The sequence below is a fragment of the Notolepis coatsorum genome (genome assembly GCF_963971535.1).
Source record: "Notolepis coatsorum genome assembly, chromosome: 4".
Classification (NCBI taxonomy): Eukaryota; Metazoa; Chordata; class Actinopteri; order Aulopiformes; family Paralepididae; genus Notolepis; species Notolepis coatsorum.
This window is the reverse complement of record NC_140168.1, coordinates 201,303,003-201,328,652: the sequence shown is the minus strand read 5'-3', so window position 1 is coordinate 201,328,652 and position 25,650 is coordinate 201,303,003. Positions and strand designations below refer to the sequence as shown.

The following is a 25,650-nucleotide window of genomic DNA, read 5'->3' as shown; positions in this document are numbered from 1 at the left end:
TCTGCTATTCCGCCGGCCTACCACGATTTGAAGGCAGTTTTCAGCAAACAACAGGCTCTCTCCCTGCCTCCCCATCGCCAATACGACTGCGCCATTGATTTACTCCCCGGGGCGCCACTCCCCGCTAGTCGCCTGTTCAACCTCTCGCGCCCAGAGAGAGAATCAATGGAGAAGTACGTTCACGAATCCCTGGCCTCGGGCATAATCACCCCCTCTTCTTCTCCTGTCGGCGCAGGATTCTTCTTCGTTTCCAAGAAGGATCGTTCCCTTCGCCCCTGTATCGATTACCGGGGTCTCAACAACATCACGGTAAAGAACAAATACCCCCTACCTTTAATCGACTCTGCTTTTGAGCCCCTGCAAGGTGCCACCATCTTCACAAAACTGGACCTCAGGAACGCCTACCATCTTGTCCGCATGCGGGAAGGAGACGAGTGGAAGATGGGCTTCAAGACACCACTCGGCCACTTCGAGTACAAGGTAATGCCTTTCGGTCTGACCAACGCCCCTGCTGTCTTCCAGGCCCTCGTCAATGACGTTCTCTGTGATGTACTCCACCGCTCCGTATTCGTCTACCTAGATGACATCCTGATCTTCTCCCGCTCCATGGAGGAGCATGTCCAGCACGTCCGCCGGGTCCTCCAGCGTCTTCTAGAGAACAAGCTGTTTGTCAAGGCGGAGAAGTGTGAGTTCCACGTCTCCTCCATCGGCTTCCTTGGCTACATTATAGAGGGCGGCAAGATCCGGGCGGACCCCGAGAAGATCAGAGCGGTGTCCGACTGGCCCCGTCCCACCAACGTTAAACAGCTCCAACGCTTCCTGGGATTCGCCAACTTTTATCTGCGCTTCATCAGGGACTACAGCCTGGTCGCGGCGCCTCTCACCCAACTCACCTCGCCTTCGGTGCCCTTCGTCTGGTCCGACGCAGTGGACTCCGCCTTCGCCGAGCTGCGCCGGCGCTTCACCACCGCTCCCATCCTCGTCCAGCCGGACACGTCCCGCCAGTTCGTGGTGGAGGTGGACGCCTCCTGCACCGGAGTAGGGGCGGTTCTTTCCCAGCGCTCTGCCACCGACCAGAAGCTGCACCCCTGCGCCTTTTTCTCACGCCGCCTGACCCCAGCCGAGGTCAACTACGACATCGGGAACCTGGAGCTCCTGGCGGTCAAGCTAGCCCTGGAGGAATGGAGGCACTGGCTGGAGGGATCGGAGGTCCCCTTCCTGGTTTGGACGGACCACAAGAACCTCGCCTACGTCTCAACGGCCAAGCGCCTGAACTCTCGCCAGGCTAGCTGGGCGCTGTTCTTCGCTAGGTTTAACTTCACCCTGACCTACCGGCCTGGTTCCAAGAACACCAAGCCAGACGCCCTCTCCCGGCAGTTCGTCCCTGAGGAGGGGTCCACACACCCCGACACTATCCTCTCTACCTCCTGTCTGGTGGCCACCGCCACCTGGGAGATCCAGTCCGTCGTCAGGGAGGCACAGCGTGCCCAGCCGGACCCAGGTAACGGTCCACCTAACCGGCTTTTTGTCCCTGACCTCGTCCGCTCCCAGGTGCTCGAGTGGGTTCACACTTCCCGGTTCGCGTGCCACCCGGGGATCGACCGGACACTATCTCTGCTGAAGAGGCACTTCTGGTGGGTCACCATGAGAGAGGACACCCGCGCTTTCGTCCTGGCCTGCACCGTGTGTGCTCGTGCGAAGGCCTCCCACCGACCGCCCGCCGGACTCCTTCGTCCACTCCCAGTCCCCGGTCGGCCCTGGTCGCACGTCGCCCTGGACTTCGTCACCGGCCTTCCCCTCTCACACGGTAACACTGCCATCCTCACCATTGTTGACCGTTTCTCAAAGGCTGTGCACTTCGTTGCTCTCCCCAAACTCCCCTCTGCTGCAGAGACTGCTGACCTGATGGTACTCCACGTCTTCCGGCTCCATGGGATCCCAGCTGACATCGTCTCCGACAGAGGCCCTCAGTTTATATCCCAGGTCTGGAGGGCGTTCTGTCGGGCTCTGGGGGCCACGGTCAGCCTCTCCTCCGGGTTCCACCCTCAGACCAACGGCCAGTCGGAGCGGGCCAACCAGGACCTGGGATCCGCACTCCGCTGCGTGACAGCCCGGGACCCCTCCGGCCTTCCTGCCGTGGGTGGAATACGCCCACAATTCCCTCTCTTCGGCGGCCACAGGTCAGTCCCCCTTTGAGTCATCTTTGGGCTACCAACCCCCGCTGTTCCCTGCCCAGGAAGAGGAGATCGCCGTACCATCGGTACAGGACCATCTCCGTCGCTGCAGGACGATCTGGGAGGAGACGAGGGCTGCGGTGCTCCGGACTGCGGACCAGAACCGGCGCTTCGCCGACCGCCACCGGACCCCGGCTCCCGCCTATGTACCAGGTCAGATGGTATGGCTCTCGTCTCGGGACCTGCCTCTCAAATCCGTCTCACGAAAGCTAACCCCCCGTTTCGTGGGGCCCTACAAGGTCCTGTCCCTCATTAATCCCTCTGTTGTCAAGCTGTAGCTCCCCCCCCATATGCGCCTTCCTTCCATGTCTCCCAGCTCAAACCGGTGGTCTCCAGTCCCCTGTCTCCCCCTGCTCCAGAGCCCCCTCCTCCGCTGGTGATAGACGACCACCCGGCCTACGTGGTCCGGGAGTTGCTGGCCGTGCGGCGACGCGGCCGCGGCTTCCAGTACCTGGTCGACTGGGAGGGCTACGGCCCGGAGGAGCGGAGCTGGATCTCCCGGCCAATGATCCTGGACCCAACTCTCGTCCAGGACTTTCATCGGGCTCACCCTGACAAGCCTGGGCCGCCGGGAGGCGCCCGTCGAGGGGGGGGGTCCTGTCATAATCACAGCACGGGCCTACTTCACTCCCCCTCCTTTTCCCCTCACGTCCTCCACACGCTCCTCTTCATCCCCCTCTCTATCCACTGCGCACTCCTCATCATCCTCTCTTTCTTCAGTCACCCCTTCCTTCACCCTCATTCACCCAGCTGTATTCCATCCCCCTAATTCACACACGGGCAAGCACACCACTCTCCCCAGCTGCACCCTATCCTCCCCTGATGAGGGGACTATATCTACACCTCGACGCTGACCAGAAGCTGTCGTGGTATTAATTACCACTGCCCAGGTACGACGTCTCTGCCACAAGCTCTACTGCTAGATACCCTCCGTGTATTGGCTTACTCTAACCCGTTTCTCTCCTGTGCCCCAAAGGACCGTCGTCCCTGTCTGGACGTCATCTGTTCCCGAGAGGAACACCTATCTCCCGCTGCCACCCAGCAGCTCCAGCGTCCCTGTCTGGACGTCACCTGTTCCCGAGAGGAACACCTATCTCCCGCTGCCACCCAGCAGCTCCAGCGTCCCTGTCTGGACGTCACCTGTTCCTGAGAGGAACCCCTATTCACCCGCTGCCCCCCCAGCAGCTCCCCCGACAAGCACCAGGACCGCTTGCTCGCTCACTGCCGCCGTGGCAGCCACAGGACAGAACATTAACCCCGTTCTATTTTCCCCCCCAATTCCTGTGTTGCTCAATTCAATTAAACACCCTTGAAACCGCTCCCTTTCTCTTCTCGTGTATTCAGCAATTGGGCTGTGCTCCAGACTCCAGTTCTCACAGTAACAGTACTGTATATCTGTATGTCGTGTATGTCTTAAAGGTTATGATGACTTGAAAATGGGGGACCCTGATGTAAACAAGACAAAAGTCTTTCTCTGGTCTGCATCCCCTTAACAATTGTGTGTATTGAGCCGTACTGTATTGTACCCATTCTGCAATCTGTTAATAACATTTTCAATCAATCAATCGGGGACATTGAATCATTGTGTTGTGTTAATTACAGCTCAATGAAATGATAAGGTAGCAGTCCCTATAAGACAAAGTATTGTTATTTTTTCATGTAAATTATTTCATGGAGCTGTAATTAACACAACACAAGGATTCAGTGTCCCCAATGACATCACTGGTGGCCACATTCAAACTCCTTTACTCTCAATAACTGTCAATCTAAATTAATATGCGCAAAACTATTTAGAGCTTTTGGATGTGCGTGAGATGATGTGCAAAATAAATCAGCATTATTTTCGTTTTTTTGTGAACTGCCCCTTTAACCCATTATCCGCCAAAATCGCTGTTCAGCGTTATTGCCCGCCATGCGTTGTCTGCCAATATCGCTGTACAGCGTGTTTCAAGTTCATATTTCATATTTTCGTCATGGAATTCATATTTCATCCACGGAGCGTTGTCATATGCTGCGGGAGCCATCACAACTCTGCAACGCTTCAATACCGGCACCTGGTGGCCGGAAGTGGATCTCTTGTGATACCAGTGCGTCTCCCTATTCCGTCCGGCCACTCGTTTATCGTCCCTGGACACAAGACACACACCGTGGATATGGATATTTGCCATAACTCAATAATCCACATGATTTGGGCGTATATTAGTATTATACAAACCGGAACTGGATCGCATCGATCCACATCACATAACTGGGATCTGTTTGCTCCACTCTCATCGCCCATCGCTACGAGGAAGCTGCCGTGAGTTTCAGCGTTTTTCTTTATCATTTTCGATACAAACTGCTCTGATCTATATATCACCCATACTACATAAATCATTTAACGTCGGTCACGGAATTATAAACAACCCCCCCCCCCCCTCCGTTCACCCACGGATGATCAGTCATAACGCTTAGGACCATGTACAGTTGAAATTTTTAATATAAACGTTATCGGTATCAAACGGCATTTGATAATCTAATATATGCATTTATGTCTATATCTCACGTTCTAGGAAATACTGCAGAAAACGATAAAAACATATTTATACTCTAGACGGTATTTTCGTATGAATGTGTGAATGAAAAAGCAAAACGTTCCTACATCCTGAACGATAGCTAATCGATGTTGAATGGGCCATAGCCATAGTAATGTCAATTTAGCAATACAATTTAAAAAGTTATAGCCCTGCAAAGAAGGTGAACATCTCCATAGACTTATAGTACTGGCAGAGAATGGTAGGATGATCAAAGTGGTGGCAGAGAATGGGTTAATTGGATGCCACGGACGACATAACACGTGTTATCAGCCCGCCCCCTGAATGCCCACGACGACAAATATCGTTTTATTTTTTTATTAGCGATCTGAATTCATATTTCATCAACCGAGTCTACCGTTGGGAAACCAGCCCCATCAGGAGCTCAGATGTGAAAAAAGCGCCCCTATCGTCTCCCAGATGGTAATTCACCCTTTTGGAATGGACTCAATGAAAATGGATGAGAAAAAAAAATCCGGAATCCACATTTTACTTCTCACGCATGTAACCGGAGATGATCCCAGTCATTGTGGATAATGTAGCATTGGATCAATAAAAGGATACATTTTTGGAATGGCGATCAGGAATTGGAATAATCTTTTTGGATACCATCTGATCTCAGGTAAGGAATCTATTTTACCAGTCTTAGGATAATCAGACCTGTTTTCACGGAGATATAAGCTTTTCCCCTACGTGTGATATGGCTGTTTGGCTGTGCGAGCGATCAGGAAATATATCAGATCAGATATCAGATCGCCTATATAGCATGCATACGTACACATATACTATGGATAATCTAGCGTTTATTTGAAAACGATTCATAAATAGGCCGAAAAATGAGTTTTTTGTGTATTCTAGAATATTCCGTTTATTATGGGATTTTCAAGATGCTATAAAACGGAAATGAACCGATAAAAAAACAATCCGCTTCGACAATGTTGACTGGAAAATGAGTCATTGATAAGCGACGGGCAGATTAGACACATAGCCATAATTTAAAACATAGATTAGGCGATATTAACGATAACATTGAAGTGGATGATGGGCATTCAAGGGGGTAAAAAGGAAAACACGGCCGGCTCTGAAAGTGTTAACTCCCCTTCCCTGTGTGTGGAGATGGTTACCTTTGTTGTGGGTGAGCGCCGTTCTGCTGGACGTTTGGGTTGTAATGACTGGCAACCGCTGGAGGCATAGCAGCCGGGGTCGGCGCAGGTAGTTTCATCATACCTGCGCGGTATAATGGTGTAAATGCTTAGTTTAATGTCAAAACAAGTACTAAATGTTAGCAGCCTAGCTTAGCACAAATGACTGGAAGCTGATATGGACCACTAGCCTAGCTTAAAACTCTGGGAGAGGTGTTTTTGGCCAACAGCTAGTTGACAATGACAATCTCTGGCAGGACTAGGACACGTTTGGGCTATAGACGCAGACAGATAATGCTTTTCCATTAAATGAACACGCACTCCATGCCATCAGGGACAACCCCTACCACCCACTATACACACTTGGCTGACAGAAGCATAGATATCTATAGAACACTAGATAGCTTAAGGAGGAGTCACCAGCGTCACTGAACCGCCGCCATCTTGCTCCAGTTAGCCTTGAGTGAGAGTGAGTGAGCTGCACAGACAAAAATACTCATAACTCGCTGAAATATTGACGGATTTACAAACGGGTTGGTTTGCTATAAACATCAAAGATGTTGTTATGATACTGCATACTTATAAAAAAAAATAAGATGTTTTTTTTTACAAACCGCTTGAATCATAGCCACGTTAATAATGCTTGTAATAAACCAAACCGTTTGTAAATCCGTCAATATTTAAGCGAGTTACGAGTATTTTTGTCTGTGCAGCTCACTCACTCTCACTCAAGGCTAACTGGAGCAAGATGGCGGCGGTTCAGTGACGTCGCTCTCCATTGGCCGGCAGCGCGGGAAGCTATCTAGTGTTCTATATATATCTATGTGTTCTATATATATCTATGGACAGAAGGAGCACGTTCAGTGTTAGACTATGACTCCCAAGATGTAGCACTGAACGGCACAGGAAGTCCTTCATTCCGACAGCCATCAGACTTTGCAATGCATCACTGTGCCTCAGGGTGACAGTTACCATCTTCCTGGAATTTTACTTTTACTTTTAAAACAACATTGTTCAATATTACACTTACTGTACACTTACTGTAGATGTCTGTATATTTTTAATGTATATTTTATATTTGAATGTATATAGATAACATATTTTATTCTTAGGCTTATTTTATTCTTTATTCTTAGGCTTATTTTTATTCTTATTAGGGACTTTGTTTTGTCTACCTAAATGTTTACTGTTTACTGTGAACGATTTGTAGTGCCAAATTTCCCTCGGGATGAATAAAGTATTTCTATTCTATTCTATTCTATTCTATTCTATTCTATTATATTATATTCATAATGAACAAAGCTTGCACTGAGGTCAAAATGGATCATATTAACCACAACTAATAGAGGTCTCGCACGGAATGTCTGTGTAGTTCTCTATCTTCCAACATGGCTGCCTGTAACATTACAAGCATTACATGGCATGGCGTGTAGAAAAGACAACAGTTGATATATGAAAAATATATCAACCAGAACATAATTTGGTGTCTTATTACTGGATCTTGTAAACAAGTCACAGTAGAACAGTAATATCAGGCTTTTCCAGTGTTTTACCTGCTCTTTTTACCTCTGTGCAGCACTGCACAGAAATTATGCATTTTCTTTTGAAAGTGGCTACCAATTGGCGGTCAGGTGGCATAGCGGAGATTGCGCTCGTCACCAATGCAAGAGGCTGCGGTCTCGAGTCCCGGAGTCAGCATTGCCTTGGCTTGGGCTGATCGCTATACTAACTCGTTTGGCTGGGTTAGGGGGAGGGAAGCCGTGGGTGGGAAACTGGCGTTGTGGACAGCGACGCCTACAGGTCAGGTCTGGGCGCTTGCTCAGCGGAGGCAGGACTTGAGGAAGGCAGCGTGACCTCCCACGCGTTACACTTCACCAATGAGAGCCCTCGCTGCCAGGTGAGAAGAGAGCCACTGGCTGTCGTCGCACGTGTCGGAGGAAGCGTGCGGATACTTCAGGGTTCCCTTGTACCGACCAGTAAGAGAACATGCGCACAACAACCAGGTAGGGGAGGGGGGGAATTGGCACAACGACTAAATTGGGACGGGGAGAAAACAGAGAAAATCGGAGAAAGAGAGATAAAAAAAAATTAAAAATAAATAAAGTGGCTACCAATGGTAACTTACAGGCAGCCATGCTGGAAGAAACAGAACTACACAAATCTTCTGTTGTTCTATTGTTGAATTGTTCTTGTTGATTCACACTTTAAACTGCAAACAGGAGTGAATGCAGGGCAGGTTTCAAAGTGTGGGGAAAAAATGTAGACCCTGAGTATTTCAATGCATTTGATTCAGCCAAACATTTCACTAGTCTGACCAGCCTCCAGTCCAGAGTATGTGACATGTGTGAATCATTACATCAATCCAAGGGAGTAGGTTTGGTTTCACCCAGAGGTTTTGAGTGGCAAACACATTTTTATGAGAGGCACGTCTGCAAGGTTGAGATGGTACGGTCCTGTAGAGGGGTGTCTGAGAGTGTTGGTTAATATATAGTTAAAGGTAAGGAGGATATATAAATGGTTTTACGCCCTTATTTTATTTACCTCTTTTGGGGAGGGGGTTGTCTTTCATATTAGCTATATTTTTGAGGGGGATCAATTTACCTCTTCTCAATATTGAGGGGGACATGTCCCCTGGAACCCCCCCCCAAAGCTACGCCTTTGAGCCTCGCTGACTCCCGCTACAGTTTAACAGGGGTAAACGGTACATAACAACCGCAGCTGAATCATAATTATATCTGTGAAATAAGATATAAGATTGATGCATAGGCATAGCTTTAGGGGGGGCCTAAATCTACGCCTATTCATCAATCGTATATCTTATTTCACCCGTACGCTCTGGAGAGAGACCCAACAAATAATAACAAAGTATTAAAACTTGAGTCGTATACCCTGTACACCTTTCAGGTGACAAGACCAGACCTGTCAAAGCCGGAGCTTAAGAGTCCTTGACGTGCTGCCTGAGTGAAAATACACGCCCTAGAGGGCAGCAGGCAGCAGGAGGGATGCACCTATCCGACTTTTTCAGTCCCGATACCGATCCGACACCCATTGTCCAATTTTTTTTAACAAAAAAGTTAAAAACAAAAATACATTTTATCCACGTTATTTTTTTTTTTATATTAAAATATATTTCGTTTTTAAGAATTGTAAAGGATCACAAGTGTGTGTTTTGATTTGTTGTAAACAAATACAGAAAATAAACTTCATTCATTCAATTAATAAACTGTATGCCTCACTGTCACTGTGTGGAAGAGACTGGGATCATTCTTTTGTGCAAGGCAACATCAGGCTTGACTTAAAACATTACTTTCCTAACTTAGTGAAACTAAATGTAACAAATGAACACAGATATAAATGTACTGAATGGTTATTTCTTATTTTATTTCTTATTTATTTATACCCGATCCAGCTATTTTACTGATATCGACGGCCGATACCGATACCAATATCGGATCGGTGCATCCCTAAGCAGGACCTCACCTGTGGGGGGCGGAGCCGAGAACCCCTGTGGCTGTCCCCCGTAGTGTCCGTACAGGGGCTGGGCCGGACCGGACCCGAAGCCCGCGGGGTAGCCCCCCATCCCGGGCTGGGCCTGAGAGTACGGGGGAGTGGCGACATAACCCTGTTGACTCATTCTATGGCGGAGCGACTGTTAGGGTCTTCTCTCATGCCAACAACACGGATGAGTTCTGATGACCTGCGACGTGGGGAAGATGCAACGGAAAGACAAAAACTTAGCCCTTCTGAGCACACCACACTACACTACCGCCTTAAGTCCACAGAAAACAAATCATTCTCCTCCTCTGCTCCCCGACTCTGGGATGAATGAATGAATGAATGAATGAATGAATGAATGAATGAATGAATGAATGAATGAATGAATGAATGAATTAATGAATTAATGAATGAATGAATGAATGAATGAAACAGTTTATTTTTGAACATGTATTCTCCATATTCCTCCAAACAAATCCTAATATCAAGCTCCGTCATACATAACAATCATAATGAAAAAGAAATTAAGCAAAAAGTCAAGAGCAATGTAGTTAGTTTGTTGACATGTTCAAAAAGGGAGTAGAGGGAAGCTAAGCTTATTGATCCCTACCCCCTTACATTTACATTTTTTTTCTTCCATTACATTTTACTTGATTTAACATAATTTAGTATAATACATTATATACTATACTTTGACTTATAGTACAAAAAGAAAAAACTTGAGTCACTTGACAGCAGTAAATAGTACAATACCACTCTACATACAGTAACACAATATAGCATTACTTTGTTTATCCACATTACTCTACTCAATTCTATATTTCTCTAATGTGTATTTTTTAAGCTGCTTTTTAAATTGTGCAATATGTTTACTCATTTTGATGTATTCAGGTGAATCATTCCACAACTTCACTCCACAAATGGATATGCACATGCTTTTCAGCGTAGTGTGTACCATTGGTTGTTTAAGATTCCCTCTCCCGCTTAAATTATATTATCCTTCCCTGTCTCTGAACCATCTTTGAATGTATTTATATCTGGCTTTGTATACAATGAGAGCAGTTTTGAAATCAACTAGGTCCATAAATGTCAATGTTTGTAGCTTTATAAATAAGTGATTTGTGTGTTCATAATATCCAACATTGTTGACTATTCTTATTGCTTTTTTTTGCATGGTGCATATTGGTTGTAGAGTGCTTTTGTAGGTGTTACCCGACACTTCCGCACGAGTAGTTCATATATGGAAGGAATAGCGTACAGTACAGTGTATACAGTGTTTTTTGGTTCAGAATGTGTCTTATCTTACATAAAACAACAACACTTCGTGCCAATTTTGTTCTGACATATTTGACTTGAGGTTTCCAGTTAAGTTTGTGGTCTATTATTACACCCAGAAATGTATTCTCAAATACCCTTTCTATAGTTTAATACTATCAATCATTAGTTCAACCGGTGTGTTTTCTTGTATATCACGTTTACCAAATATCATGAATTTGGTTTTCTTTATATTTAATGATCATTTATTTGCATCAAACCACACTTTCAGCTTAGATAGCTCAGCTGCCACATTCATTAACAACTTTTGGAATCAACTCCCATTACACATCAAAGAAGCCCCAAAACCCACCTGTTCAACCTTGCATACCCTCACTCCAACCGCTGCATCACTTACATTTTCACTTCTGTACACACTTATATTTTAGTAGTATTATTTATTTTAATTTTCTCTCCGTTTTGTCTATAAGCTGTCTCCCTTTCTCTGTAGTATCCCCACCATGTTGTCATTGTGAAAGTTCATGTACTGTGTTTGTCCATGTACCATAATGTAATGCGTGTAAAGCGCCTTGAGATACTTTATGTAAGGCGCTATATAAAATAAATCTATTATTATTATTAATAAGACGTAAACGCTCAGAATAAAGAATAAAAGAGCATCTCTGATGACGCTTTGCAGGGAGACATATTAGATTAGATTCAAATGTATTGTCAATGTCATCATCCTGTACGGCACAAGTACAGTACAATGAAAAGAAGTTCGGCATCCAACCAGAGTGCAAATGTAACAGTAAAGTGCAACAGTAATATACAATGTACAGGTGATTAAACTGGGTATAAAATATATAGATTAGTACTACTGAGTACCAGTGCTGCTAATCAGATGTATGTACAGAGTTGTAGTATTAATATGTACAGTGATATAGGCAATAATGGTAGTAAGTCATACTGGCCAGCAGCGTGCCCAGAGATTATGCCCAGAGATTATATAGAGTGGACGGTTCTCAGAAACCAGAATTGCTAATCTCAGTTTTAGACAGTGATGCAATTATTTCCTTCCTCATCATTTTGGCTTATAATTCCTATCCAATTTGTGTACGTCTGTGAAAGACAGCACACGTAATTGGTATTTGACCTCAAGGAAAAACGTCACCAGGCGATGCGGACCTTGACACCTGCACAATCGAAAGATAAGGCGGAACCATTTTTGATAACAAAAGTGACTCTGCAGGAGTCTGCCTTTGTTGTTCATTTCTGTTTATTATCAGTGGCAGAGTGCATGCATTGTGATACCTTCCTTTAAAGTCTCTCCAGACTTAAGCTAAATCGAGATTTTTGGCAATATCAAATCCTACAGGCCTGCTTCTAGGCCTGTAGTTGGGCTTCAGGGTTGAATACAGTTAAGAGTAACTAAGTGTTAGGCAACAGTATAGAGACATTTAATAATAAGGCCTGTGTGAGCTATAGGCGTGTTACCAGCTAAATTAGTTTTGTTGTTGGACCTAACTAGTAAGTAATGGGTGTAATTACATGAGCATACCCTATACCCTTGTCAATCATACGTGTTCATTTGTTATTATTTATTTTGTAACAGGAGATGGTGAACTCTGTGGCAGCTGTTTCAAACAGTCTAACTTAATTGGGCCACAAAGGCAGACTAGCAGTTATCAGATCTCTTGAAATGTATCCACATTATAACAGAAATCAACGCTAATTAAGACAGAAACATCCCAAATACAGCTCATGTTAATAATAAGAGTAAGACCAATATTGCTATGATGAGCAGGTCAGCCACTGCCCAGAATTGCCACGTCAAACACCGTTATGATGATGGCTACAATACAAATATGAGCATATTATCCCTCTCTGTCTTTTACATGAACTCCCAGCCAGACAGAGACATATACATATATATATATATATACCGTCTGTATTTCTCAACGCAAGAGAGGAATGCTTAATATTTACAATAGATAATAATAACAACGTTATTACAAAACATCTCAACACGGAAATTGCTCCAAAGTTTCCATAGCAGCCGAAGAAGCAAAGAGCGGCTCATCATACCTACCTCAACATCTACAGATAAAACACTCTCTAGTTTATCTTTCTCTGTTATTAAATAGTGATATTTACCTGGATTGTGGGCAGTATATGGTGTGAATCCTGTCCTGATAGTGGAAGCGGAGTGCCACGTCAAACTCCACCACAGCGCCGGGCTACAGTACCGAGCGGTGTCACGCAAGGTGGGCTCTGCGCACGCGCGAACCTGTGGGGAAACCCTACACGTCAGCATAGATAGACCACTGCACTTCCGCGTTGCATGGAGCTCGTGAGGGGAAGGGGGAGACCATAGATAATTATATCTATGGGGGAAACCACTGCACTTCCGCGTTGCATGGAGCTCGTGAGGGGAAGGGGGAGACCACTGCACTTCCGCGTTGCATGGGGCTCGTGAGGGGAAGGGGGCAATTGATTGCTTGATTGATTGAAAACTTTATTAACAGATTGCTGAATGGGTAAGGAACAGTACAGCTCAATACATACAATTGTTAAGGGGATGCAGACCAGAGAGACTTTCGGCTTGTTTACAGCAGGGTTCAATTCATAACTGTTGACAGAATCAGGCTATAGGGCGACAATAATGTGGTCAAGAGGCATGGTTTCTATCTTGAGCCTTAACTGGCGTGGTTTATTTATTCACATGGCAGAGCAGTAACACATGAATCCTTCTCATGAGAGGTAGGTGGGGGAAGAGAAAGAATGGGAGGAGACATCTCTATTTATACTCGCCACCTGGTGGTGTCCCTGAGTGGCTCCGCCTAGACCGCCCTCTAGTGGAAACAGTTATATATGCAGTTAGACAGTTACTAACAATCCTACCTAGAACCTCTGACTTCAACACTCCCACTTAGGTTTGTATTAGCATACTGGGTAACTTCTTCGAAAGACATTTTACAAAGGAAATAATATACTCCAAAAACATCAAAAAGAATATGGCAGTCAATATCTACACACCAAACATGGCCTCTGCAAATCTCTTCAATTTCAATTTGGAAGCAGGTTTCGTCATAGCGTCTGCTACCATGTCGTCCGTTGGACAATACATCAGTGTCATCCTTTCTTCTCTGATGACAGATCTGATGAAATGGTATTTTTACATCTCTGTCGGCACACAGGGTTTCTAGCAATCGCAATGGCTCCCTGGTTGTCCTCGTAAACAACAGTCTTCTTATATACATAGATATCCATCCCTTCGAGCAGTTGTTCCAGATAAATACACTCCTGTATGGTCATAGCTAGAGCCATATATTCGGCTTCACAAGTTGATAGAGCCACGGTGGGCTGCTTCTTTGTTTTTTTTAAGGCTGTCAAAGTTAACGCGGTATTAACGCGTTATCGCCCGATTGATAACGCCACTATTTTCTTTAACTCGCGATTCTTTTATTCAAAAATCTTTTTTTTTTAACTTTTTTAACTTTTTAATTAGACTTCACTCAGGTGTATTATTGATACTCTCATTGATACTATGTTTGTTTCTGACTCAAAGTGTGTGTGTGTGTGTGTGTGAGTGTGAGTGTGAGTGTGAGTGTGTGTGTGTGTGTGTGTGTGTGTGTGTGTGTGTGTGTGTGTGTGTGTGTGTGTGTGTGTGTGTGTGTGTGTGTGTGTGTGTGTGTGTGTGAGAGAGAGATAGGTCATCCTTTGTGTTAAATGGCTGCATAAAGCAAGCATTTGTTGACTCTCATGTTTATAAGAGTATTAAAACTTGAAAAATATCAGTTTATGGTAAAAAAAAAGAAAATGCGATTAAATTGTGATTAATCGCGAGTTAACTATGGACAATCATGCGATTAATCAAGTTAAATATTTTAATCGATTGACAGCACTAATTTTTTTATGACCTTTTTTTTCTTACATAGTACTGTATATTTGTATGTCTTGTATGTCATAAATGTCTTGATGAATTGAAAATGGATGACCCTTATGTAAACAAGACAAAAGTATTTTTCTGGTCTGCATCCTCTTAGCAGTTGTTTGTATTGAGCCGTACAGGAATTTAGCATATCTATTTTTATCATGCACATCTTATGTCTTACCTGTTTTTTTTCTATGTCTATTTTATCATTGTATTATGCACAATCGATGCGGACATGACCACCCGCATTTCACTGTATGCCCTGGTATGTATGTGACAAATAAACCTCTTGATTCTTGATTCTTCTGCAATCTGTTAATAAAGTTGGTCCAGTTGACCTACCTCAAGCCCGACCCTCTTTTTCTGATACCCTGCCCATAGCTGTATCTCCCCTCCCCCATGCTGCTATGACGCCCGGATTTCCCCATGGGGATCAATAAAGAAATGTCTTATCTTATCTTATCTTAGGCTTTAGGTCTACGCTCAAAATCCCCAAAGGAAGACACAGAGGCCTTGTCACACAAAGCAAGGCCTGTTGCTAACCACATGGATGAGTCAACTTTGTTTAGTTTTTACCTTGACTACAATTACTCAAGAAACTAGCTTTCTATCTGTTATCCTCTCGTTCTCATACGCGTTTTAATTACATTTGATACCAGAGAGATAACTCTCTCAATAACTGTATGCGACAGTTGATATGAGCCATGGTCCTTGTCGTCTGCTATTACTGCATGCATCTATATGGCTACATCCAGACAAAAGTGGCCCAAATCTGACCTTTTTGCTCATAATGTGACTCAGATCAGTTTTGTTTTTGAACAGCACAAATCACATGGAATCTGATCTTTTCAATTCTGATTTGGGCCACTTTCCTATGCGGTCCTAAATCAGATACAGGTCAAGTTTTTTTTTGCAATGCGACCTCAGTCTGAATTCATGAGACTTTTTATGGCAGGGGTCACTTGAAAAATACAAACGTGGAAGGATGCTGTGATGGAGGTGGTCAGTGAAGGGACAGTGAGGTGTTTACCTTATAAGTATTTGAGGTGAGGGCGGCTGGGTAGCGCAGCGGACTAATCGCCTGCCTACCACCGCAGAGACACTGGTATCGAATCCAGCTGTCAGCGGTACCTCCGGCTTGGTCGGTCATCCATACTAACCAATTGGCAGTGTTAGCTGGTGGGAAGCCGGCGTGGTGTGTATCCTGGTCGTTGTAAACAGCGACTCCTACAGGTTGGTCGGGGCGCCTGCTCAGCGAGGGAGGGAACTTGGGGAAGTAGTGTGAGCCTCCCATGTGTCGCTGTCAGGTGAAAAGAAGCGGCTGACTGACTTCACATGTATCGGAGGGGACATGTGATAGTATCTATCAACCCTCCCTAGACCGACAAGTGGGGGGCAAATGTGCGCAACAACCAGGAAGGGAGGGAAGGGAATTGGCATAACGACTAAATTGGGATGGGAGAAAAATACAGAAAAAGGGGGAGAAAAAGTAGATAAAAAAAAATTTAAAGTATTTGAGGTGATACTTCTGTACCAGCAAAACTTGAGGGGACGTATCATAAACAATCTGTGTTTGAAAGCAAATTGAAAGAAGAAATGTCTCATTTATCTCCTCCTCGCCCCCATTATCATGTGCTCACAAATTAGCTGGCTTCCGCTGCACATCATGTTATAAATTAAACTATAAACTGTGACTTCAATAAATCTGAATTAAGCACTTACACAATTACACTACACTTACACACAATTGCTCAATTCTGATTTATTGCTCAGATCTGATTATTTTTTAGTTTGGCTGATCACATAATTTTTTTGTAAATGTGACCAAGATCAGATTCCACTCTAGTGTGAACTGCATGGTCTCTGCTCCTGAACTGACCCACATGCACAAATTAACAATAATAAAGATGTATTTAAACATGCGGGACAAGTTACAGTTTAACATTTCTTCTTTCAATATGTTTTCAAACACAGTTATGATAATAATAATAATAATAATAATAATAATAATAATAATAATAATAATAATAATAATAATAATAATAATAATAATAATAATAATAATAATAATAATAATAATAATAATACATTCAATTTGTATTTGTGAAAATCTCAAAGTGCTACAGGAGATAAAGATAAAAAGTTAAATGAATAAAAACAATTAAAATGAATAAAACAACCAATGCAATGGAAAAACATAAAAAAAAAAAAAAAAAAAAAATAATAATAATAATAATGAAATGAATAGAAGTAAAAATAAAAGTAAAAGAATAATTCAGGCAAATGCCTTGTTAAAAAGAAATGTTTTTAGGCCCCTTTTAAAAGCCTCAACGGACTGTGGTGCTCTCAGATGGTCGGGGAGGGCATTCCACAGCCGAGGAGCAGCTGAGCAGAAGGCCTGGTCACCCATGGTGCAAAGGTGTGTCCTGTGTGTGTATGGGTTGGAGTGTGTTTGAGTGTCCAGAGCGGAGGGAGCGGGTGGAGGTTGGGGGAGCGATGAGCTCCTTTAGGAGGGGGCGTTGCTGTGGATGCACTGATGGGTGAGGGGGAGACCTTGTATTCTATCCTGGAGGGAGCCAGTGTAGGGAATGGAGTAGTGTGATGTGATCATATTTCCGCACTCTCATCAGGATCCTAGCAGCACAGTTATGATACGTCCCCTCAAATTTAGCTTGTACAGAATCACTCCAAATACTTATAAGGTAAACACCTCACTGTGACACTGTCCCTCCACTGACCACCTCCATCACAGTTGTCTTCCATGTTTGTATTCAAAGAGTGACTCCCGACCAGCGCAGAATTGTGATGAATGTTATAATCTAGAGTGACGTAAAAGTTGCATGAATTCGGACATGACTTCAGTTCAGATTAAGGTTACATTGCAAAATAAATCAGACCTGTGTAAACTATAGAATCATCAGTCGCAGTCAACCAGTTGAGCTAAAGGGTCCGACCGACCCGTTATGATTCTATAGTTTACACACCTGTATCTGATTTAGGACCAAAAGTGGCCCAAATCAGAATAGAAAATATCAGATTCCATGTGATTTGTGCTGTTCACACTGTCATGAAATAATTGATAGATTGATTGAATTGATTGATTGAAAATTGTATTAACAGATTACAGAATGGGTACAAGTACAGTTTAATACACACAATTGTTAAGGGGATGCAGACCAGAGAAAGACTTCCATCTTGTTTACATCAGGGTCCCCCATTTTCAATTCATCATAACATACATGACATACAGACACTAGACAGTACTGTTGCATCTAGACATTTATGACATACCAGATCTACAAATATACAGTACTGTTTATGTGTATAAAAGGGAGAGAATATATACATTTGAGGGGGAAGAAACTGTACATTGGAGGTTGGGTATGTGGGGGGGGGGGGGGGGGACTGTACATTGGAGGTGGTTGGGTGGGTGGGGGGGGGGGGGGTGTTGGGTAGGCAGGTGGGGGAAACTGTAATGAATTAGATCGGAGTCAAATATATGATGAGCAAAAAGCTGTATGCTTTTGCAGTGTGAACGCAGTCTATCTGAGAGTCTATCTCCTGTGACAAAATGGCATCCAATGTAATAAAAAAAGTCAACCAACGAACTCGATTCTTGTACTGGATCTCCTCTCTGGTAAACAAGAATACCCTGAAGACTCTGGCAGGAGCACTCATTCAAGGGTACTACGACTATTGTTGCAAAGGGTCAGATTAAACTGAATATATATATTTATTGTTTTGATATACCTTGTATATTGTTTGTATATATACACGGAATATCCCTTTACCTGCGTACAAACCAGAGTAATATTCGCTCTCCTATTGGACAGCGACCCCAGGCGCCAACGACCAAGCCCCCAACGGCAAGTTCAAAGGCAACTCCGGGCATGTCGGTACATGCCCAGAGTCTGCGTAGTAATACGAGACAAGAACTGAGGTTGGGACTAGATATTCACCTTACGTATAAATATGGCGCAGGTGTAAACAGCAGTAGTCTTACCAAAACCTTAATGCCTTCACCACGAGTCAACGTGCAGTGAAGTGAGCAACTTTGCATCTAAATAGAGCATTGAGAACCGCGTGCGAATAGAATGTTAAAGTGTCAGAGTTTAACGCAGTAACGTTGAGTTCGACTTAATCTAATGTGAAGTAATAGTCGATCATTTATAGTGTATCGTGCGGCTACAGTTCTTCAGTGACCAGCATTACCACCGGTTCGTCGTGTATTTAGCTAGTGCACTTATCCAGGCTGTGCGGCCTAAATCCGTGCCCACACCCGAGGAGTCCTAGGCGAGAACCGTTGGATATGTACACAGGAGAATCTACACCGGCGATTGCAGAACCATTTCTGGTTGGATTATATTGCTTTGGGACCGTGACCACCGGAGAAGAGCACCGTTGATTCCACTGTCGTTTGGGATTTAACCCTGTGAGGATCACCACTCGGGCCCGCCTCTTGGAAGGGGCTGGCTAGCTGTCGTCAATGCTATCGAGCATATTGGATTACAACTATTGCTTTGTCTGCTGATCAAGGGAGTACATGCACCGGCTCCTGTATCTGGAGCCTCGTTATTCCTCGTTGACCCAGACTTTGTACCCGACCATTCCTCTACCCCTCCTGGCTTTACACCCCGGAGGGAACCCCCCAGTGTCTCCAGCTGGTACCGGTGTGGCCCATATAATTGCTATACCACAGGTGGCGTCAGCTTAGACCCATCATAGTATTCCTACTATTCTCATTGACTTATGCTCTTGACTGACTTTACGTATGTTCTTCGCCATACAAGCGCGAGCCTAATTCTCAATCTGTAACCTAACGTTGCTTAATAATAATAAATAACCCTCCAATAGAACTTTATGTGTCAATGCCGTATTCTTGTGTGGGTGTTCACCATATATATTCATGTACTGTATGGCCAGTAATTAAAGTACATAACTAGTAGTGGTTTAATATATCACAATCTTTAATACAGTCAGGGTATTGTAACCCCTCAGTTACAATTGGTCCTTCGAGCCGGAGGGTATCAGTGTAATATTTAATATAATATTAATATTAACCATGGCCAGCGGTGAACACTCCCCAAGCGGCTCTCCCAAGCTAGAACGCCCGCAGCGCAAACATCAGCCACCTACCTATCTGGAGGAATACGCTGTCGTTCTACTACCTAGCTTATCTAAACAGACGTTAAATACGGATAAAACGGATAGTCAAAGCATGTCAAATCCTATCGACCAGGCGACCCTGCCAGTAGAGACCCCAGTGGGTTCTAACGAAACTGACCAAGCTCACGGGGGGGACCAGGTGGGACATGACATGACTATACCCCCAGACAACGTCACCGGGATAGTCCCCGGAGAGCTCCAGGATAAAGAAAGCGCTCCAGGGACAGAACCCGACACACGACCAGAAGAGAAGCGCGCCCAGGAGATGGACCTCGGGGCGCGCCAGGAGAACAGATCTCCAACGAGCACTGTCAGAAGCCGATCACCTCCGTCAGTGTCATCCCCCAGCGAGGCGGACCAGATACTGGCGCAAGCCTTCATCGCCACCCTGACAGCCTCCACCGAACGCGATCGACTTCAAGCAAAGACGCTTAGTGAGCGCGAACACTCCGCCACGGAAAGAGAGCGCCTCCACGCGCAACTCCAAGCGCAACAAGCAAGCAAGCGCGAACACTCTGCCATGGAACGAGAGCGCCTTCAGGCTCAACAGACGAGCGAGCGCGAACAACGAGAGCGCCTTCAGGCGCAACAAGCAAGCGAGCGCGAACAATCTGCAGCGGAACGAGAGCGCCTTAACGCGCAACTCCAAGCGCAAGCCCTTAGTGAACGTGAACACTCTGCAACCGAGCGAGAGCGCTTCCAGGCGCAACAAAGGAGTGAAGACGACCGCATAAGACTGGAGGAGAGACGCCTTCAGACGGAAGAGAACATTGAAAGAGACCGCGCCAATGCACAGCGCGACGCCGCCAATGCACAGCGCGAAGCCGCCAATGCCCAGCGCGAAGCAGAGCGCGACGCCGCCCATGCCCAGCGCGAAGCAGAGCGCGACCGGCTGCAGGCGCAGATGATAGAACAATTGATTGCCAGGGCGACACCCCCTCTCTCCGCACGGAGCTCCCGGAGATCATCACAACAAGGGTCTAGGGCACCTTCCCCTACCCGACCAAGCGACCCGGGACCCGGCCAACAGAAGGATCCTGTCTACGTCTCCGAACCCCCTCCCCGACCGGTCCATACGAGACCCAGCCACCGGGAAGAACCAGCCTACGTCGCCGAGAGACTGAATAGAAGACTTCAGGACCTAGAAGAGGAAGAGGAAGAGGAGGAAAGTCAAGCCCACCAGCAGCAACGTACTCAGGACCAGGAGGCCCAGTACAGCCCAGACTTCAGCCCCGAGTCACTGCACTACAAACCCCCGACTCAACTCACGGGTGAGTTTGACGTACAGTCAGCACCGAGGAACAGCACCTGGGTACCCGGCCTCTGGTACCCACCAAGTACCAACCCACGACAACACGTACAGGGAGACTCGCCCAGGAGGCCTCTTCCCCTACGCTCACCAATGTGCCAGCCATCCATGGCATCGTACCTTGGCACACCGACGTTCCCAGACTTTACGCACGAGGACAGAGCACAGTACACGGAATTACGGATGTGCTTGGAGACTATGATGTCCGACGTCCCTGATGAGTCGTACAAATATGCCATCCTCCTCAAGCATCTCAAGGTGCCCAGAGCGCATAATATAGCGCTGGCATATTCCAACTCAAGCACCCCATACTCCGCGGCTCTAGTGGCCCTCGACCAGCGTTATGGACGCATATGGGACTACGTGATACAAGAAATAAGAGATATCGACCGCCTCCCCCCAGCCAAAGACAATAGAGCACTGGATGACCTCTCTATCAAGGTACAATCCCTGGTAGGAATGCTGGGGTCCCAAAAGGAAAAAGGGAGATATGAACTATATGCTAACTCTAATGTGGAACGAATATTGGAGAAGCTCCCTCCAGCCCGCCAAGAGCGCTTTCGGTGGCAGAGAGACCACCGTGATCCCGACGGTCCCGAGCCATCCCTCCTAGACCTGGCCGCCTTCCTCGCAAGGGAAGTCAGCAGCCTACGACTGGACACGTTCGTGTGGAGTGGACCAAGCAAAAGAGATGGACCTCGGAGATCTAATGATAACCGCCGGTCAGTGACCGTTATGCACCAGGCCGAGTCAGTGCCGCAGCACAAGAACCACAGCACCCCCCCGACGAAGGGGAAGTGGAAGATTGTATGCCAGTACTGTGAAAAGGAACATTGGCTGTCTCAATGTGACACTTTCAAGAAGATGACCGCTGACGAGGTGAGTCAGTGGATCAAAGCCAACCGCCGCTGCTTCCGCTGCGCGCGCAGCCATATGGCAGCCAAGTGCCGTTTAAAGAAGAAATGCAGCAAGTGCGACGGCGCCCACTTGGATGTCCTACATGACAGCAACAAGAAGAAACTCGTACCCCCAAGCAGCTCGAGAGTGAACGTCATGTATATCGACCCTGCGAAGAGCGGGAGCTCCCGAGTGCTCTTGAAAGTGGTCCGAGTGATATTAAGCTACGAGGACAAGGTCATGGACACTTACGCCATCCTAGACGATGGGTCAGAAAAGACTCTCCTCCTCGCATCCGCTGCAGCCCGGCTGGGTCTGCGGGGGAGCGAAGAAACAATGACAATCCGTACTATTAGAAGAGACCTGAAGACCATAAAGGGTGAAAATGTCTCCTTCACGATAGCAGCAGTCGGGCAGCCCGAGAAGCAGTATAGGATTACTAACGCCTTCACCAGCCAAGACATAGGCCTGTCACAGTACACCTACCCCATCCCAAAGCTGATGGAAAAATACGTGCACCTACGTCAACTACCTATACCGCTCATCGACGGCGCCACCCCGACCCTGCTCATAGGATCCGACCACGCACACCTCATCGTCCCAACGGACCGGGTCCACATCGGGCCCAGAGGCTGTCCAGCAGCGGTCGAGACCCGCCTAGGTTGGACACTACAAGGCCCCCTCTCCGGGTCTTCCAACCGACCAGCAGCCACTCGCTGCCTCCACTCAAGAATAAAAGAAGAAGACACCACCCTCTTACAGCACGTCGAGAGGCTATGTACATTAGACGCGATGCCCTTTAAGAATGAAAAGAAACTCGTTCGATCAAAGGAAGACACTTATGCCATAACCCTCCTCGAGAAGAGGACAAAGAGAGTCGAGGTCAATGGAGTGATGAGATACGCAACTCCACTCTTGAGGCGAGAGGGTATGCCCACCCTCCACGCCTCAAAAGAAGCGACAGAGCGATATCTACTGAACACCGAGCGGCGTCTAGCCAAAGACCCCACTCAAGCCACTGTGTACCGCGCTGAGATTGACAAGCTGATCACAGCGGGACACATAAAGAAAATTGACATTCAAGAGGCCGACCAGACGATCGAATCATGGTACGTGCCCCACCACAAGGTCCACCACAACGGCAAGGATCGCATTGTATTCAACTGCAGCTACCAGATCGGACTACAGAATCTGAATAAAGAACTCTTGCCCGGCCCAACACTCGGCCCCTCTCTACTAGGCGTGTTACTACGCTTCCGCCAAGACAAGGTGGCCATCAGCGGCGACATCAAAGGGATGTTCCTGCAGGTGCGACTAGTGGAAGAGGACAAGCCCTTGCTGCGGTTCCTATGGAGAGAGAGGATCGGGGATGAGCAACCATCCATCTACCAATGGGAGGTCCTCCCCTTCGGAACCACATGCAGCCCATGCTGTGCTACGTTCGCACTGCAAAAACATGTCACAGAAGACCCTGAAGCTGACGAGGAGGTCAGACAAAGTGTAGAGAGGAGTTTCTACGTGGACAACTGTCTGCAAAGCGTCTCGACGCCAGAAGAAGCCGAAGCCCTCCTACTCAAGCTCCGCGCCTCACTGATCAAAGGCGGCTTTGATCTCCGGCAGTGGGCCAGCAGTGACCCTCAAGTACTTCGCAGCCTCTCCCCAGAGACAAAGGCAGCAAGCAGCGAGACCTGGATGGCGACCATCCCAGGGGAAGCACAAGAAATGACATTAGGACTAGTCTGGCGCTTCAAAACAGACTCGCTCCATTACAGATACACACCCCTGACCACGGAGCAGGGAAGGTCGACCCCTCTACCGACCACCAGACGGAGCGTATACAGAACACTCGCAAGGCAATATGACCCGCTGGGGTGTATCCTACCTTACACCACCAGGGCGAAAATGATTGTACGAGAGCTGTGGGACAAGGAACAGGGCTGGGACGACCCCATACCCGACCACCTCGCTTCCACCTGGAGAGAGTGGGAGAGAGAACTCAACTCGCTCCAAAATGTGAACATACGCCGAAGCTACTTCCCACCCACAGTGCGGCTAGAGACGTGCCAGATGGACCTGCACGTCTTCAGCGACGCCTCAGAAGTGGCCTACGGCTCGGTGGCTTACTTGCGGGCCCGAGAGGAGGGAGGAGAAATACACACAGCCTTCATCCTGGCTCGCTCAAGGATAGCCCCCCGCAAGCAACAATCGATCCCGCGTCTAGAGCTCTGCGCAGCCCTGGTAGGCGCGCAACTCGCCACGTTAATCCAACGTGAACTCACCATCCCGGTGCAAAGAACAATCTTGTGGTCAGACTCCATGACCGTACTCACATGGATCCAGTCCGATTCGTGTAGATACAAGGTCTTCGTGGGAGTCAGAATCACAGAGATCCAAGACTTAACAGAATCAACGTGCTGGAGGTACGTGGACACGAAACAGAACCCAGCAGATGTCATCACACGGGGGATGTCCCTAGATGACCTCACACGTCACAATATCTACAGTGACGGTCCTGAGTTCCTCAAGCTCCCGGAAGAAGAGTGGCCTAACCCCACCCCTCGGGAGGCTAGTCAAGAGGAGGCAGAGATCAAGAAATCTATGTTCTGTGGGTTGACGCACACACCAGTCCCCACTGACCCTAACATAGACGACTGCCCCACCCTTGAGAGTGCGCAGTTAAAGACATTCCTGTGGCACCACCCTGAGGTTCCCCTCACTACCGACATTAATGCAGCTAACTACGAAGAAGCAGAACTCCTTCTGCTACAGCGAGCCCAAAGAGACTCGTTCCCCGACGAGCTAGACTGTCTGCAGGGATCAAAGCCAGTCCCGTCAGACAGCAGACTGCTCCACTTGGCCCCCGAGCGCGACACCCATGGCCTCATCAGGGTGGGTGGTCGTCTGAGACGGGCCCCGGACTTAACAGATGACGTCAAGTTTCCTATAGTCCTCAACAGCCGACACAAGGTCACCGAGCTCATCATAAAGAAATACGACGAGGATGTGCACCACGCTGGGGCAGAGAGAGTCTTCGCTGAGATCCGACGTCGCTATTGGATACTGAACGGAAGAGAAGCAGTACGTCGCTTCCAGCGGACTCGACCAGACTGTCGCCAGTGGCGAGCACAGCCCAGTATACCCAGGAGGGCCGACCTGCCTCACCGCCACACCCGACCCGTGGCGAGGCTGATAGAGTTGCCAAGGCTCCCTGACTCCCTTGATGACGATCATGACCCACTGACTTTGTAGATTGCCCTACTCCCCACAACAGACATTGAGTAGTTGACAGGACTATTAATCTGTCTTCGCTTTAACTAATTAGGTGCGGACTAATTAGGAGGCGGCTGTTGCAAAGGGTCAGATTAAACTGAATATATATATTTATTGTTTTGATATACCTTGTATATTGTTTGTATATATACACGGAATATCCCTTTACCTGCGTACAAACCAGAGTAATATTCGCTCTTTTATTGGACAGCGACCCCAGGCGCCAACGACCAAGCCCCCAACGGCAAGTTCAAAGGCAACTCCGGGCATGTCGGTACATGCCCAGAGTCTGCGTAGTAATACGAGACAAGAACTGAGGTTGGGACTAGATATTCACCTTACGTATAAATACGGCGCAGGTGTAAACAGCAGT

The 25,650-nt window shown here is 46.8% G+C and overlaps 1 protein-coding gene across 1 annotated transcript in view; it reads right to left on the bottom strand.

The window, feature by feature from the left end:
• The window catches only part of sec24d (SEC24 homolog D, COPII coat complex component), a 128,785-nt gene extending 115,842 nt beyond the window's left edge, over positions 1 to 12,943 (bottom strand). The window contains exons 1-3 of the mRNA XM_084311720.1: positions 12,856 to 12,943; positions 9,430 to 9,646; positions 5,932 to 6,034 (exon numbers count right to left, since the gene is read on the bottom strand). Coding sequence (XP_084167846.1) covers positions 5,932 to 6,034; positions 9,430 to 9,583 — 257 coding nt within the window. The 5' untranslated portion in view covers positions 9,584 to 9,646; positions 12,856 to 12,943. The remainder of the gene's footprint in view (positions 1 to 5,931; positions 6,035 to 9,429; positions 9,647 to 12,855) is intronic.
• Positions 12,944 to 25,650: the final 12,707 nt, after the last annotated feature.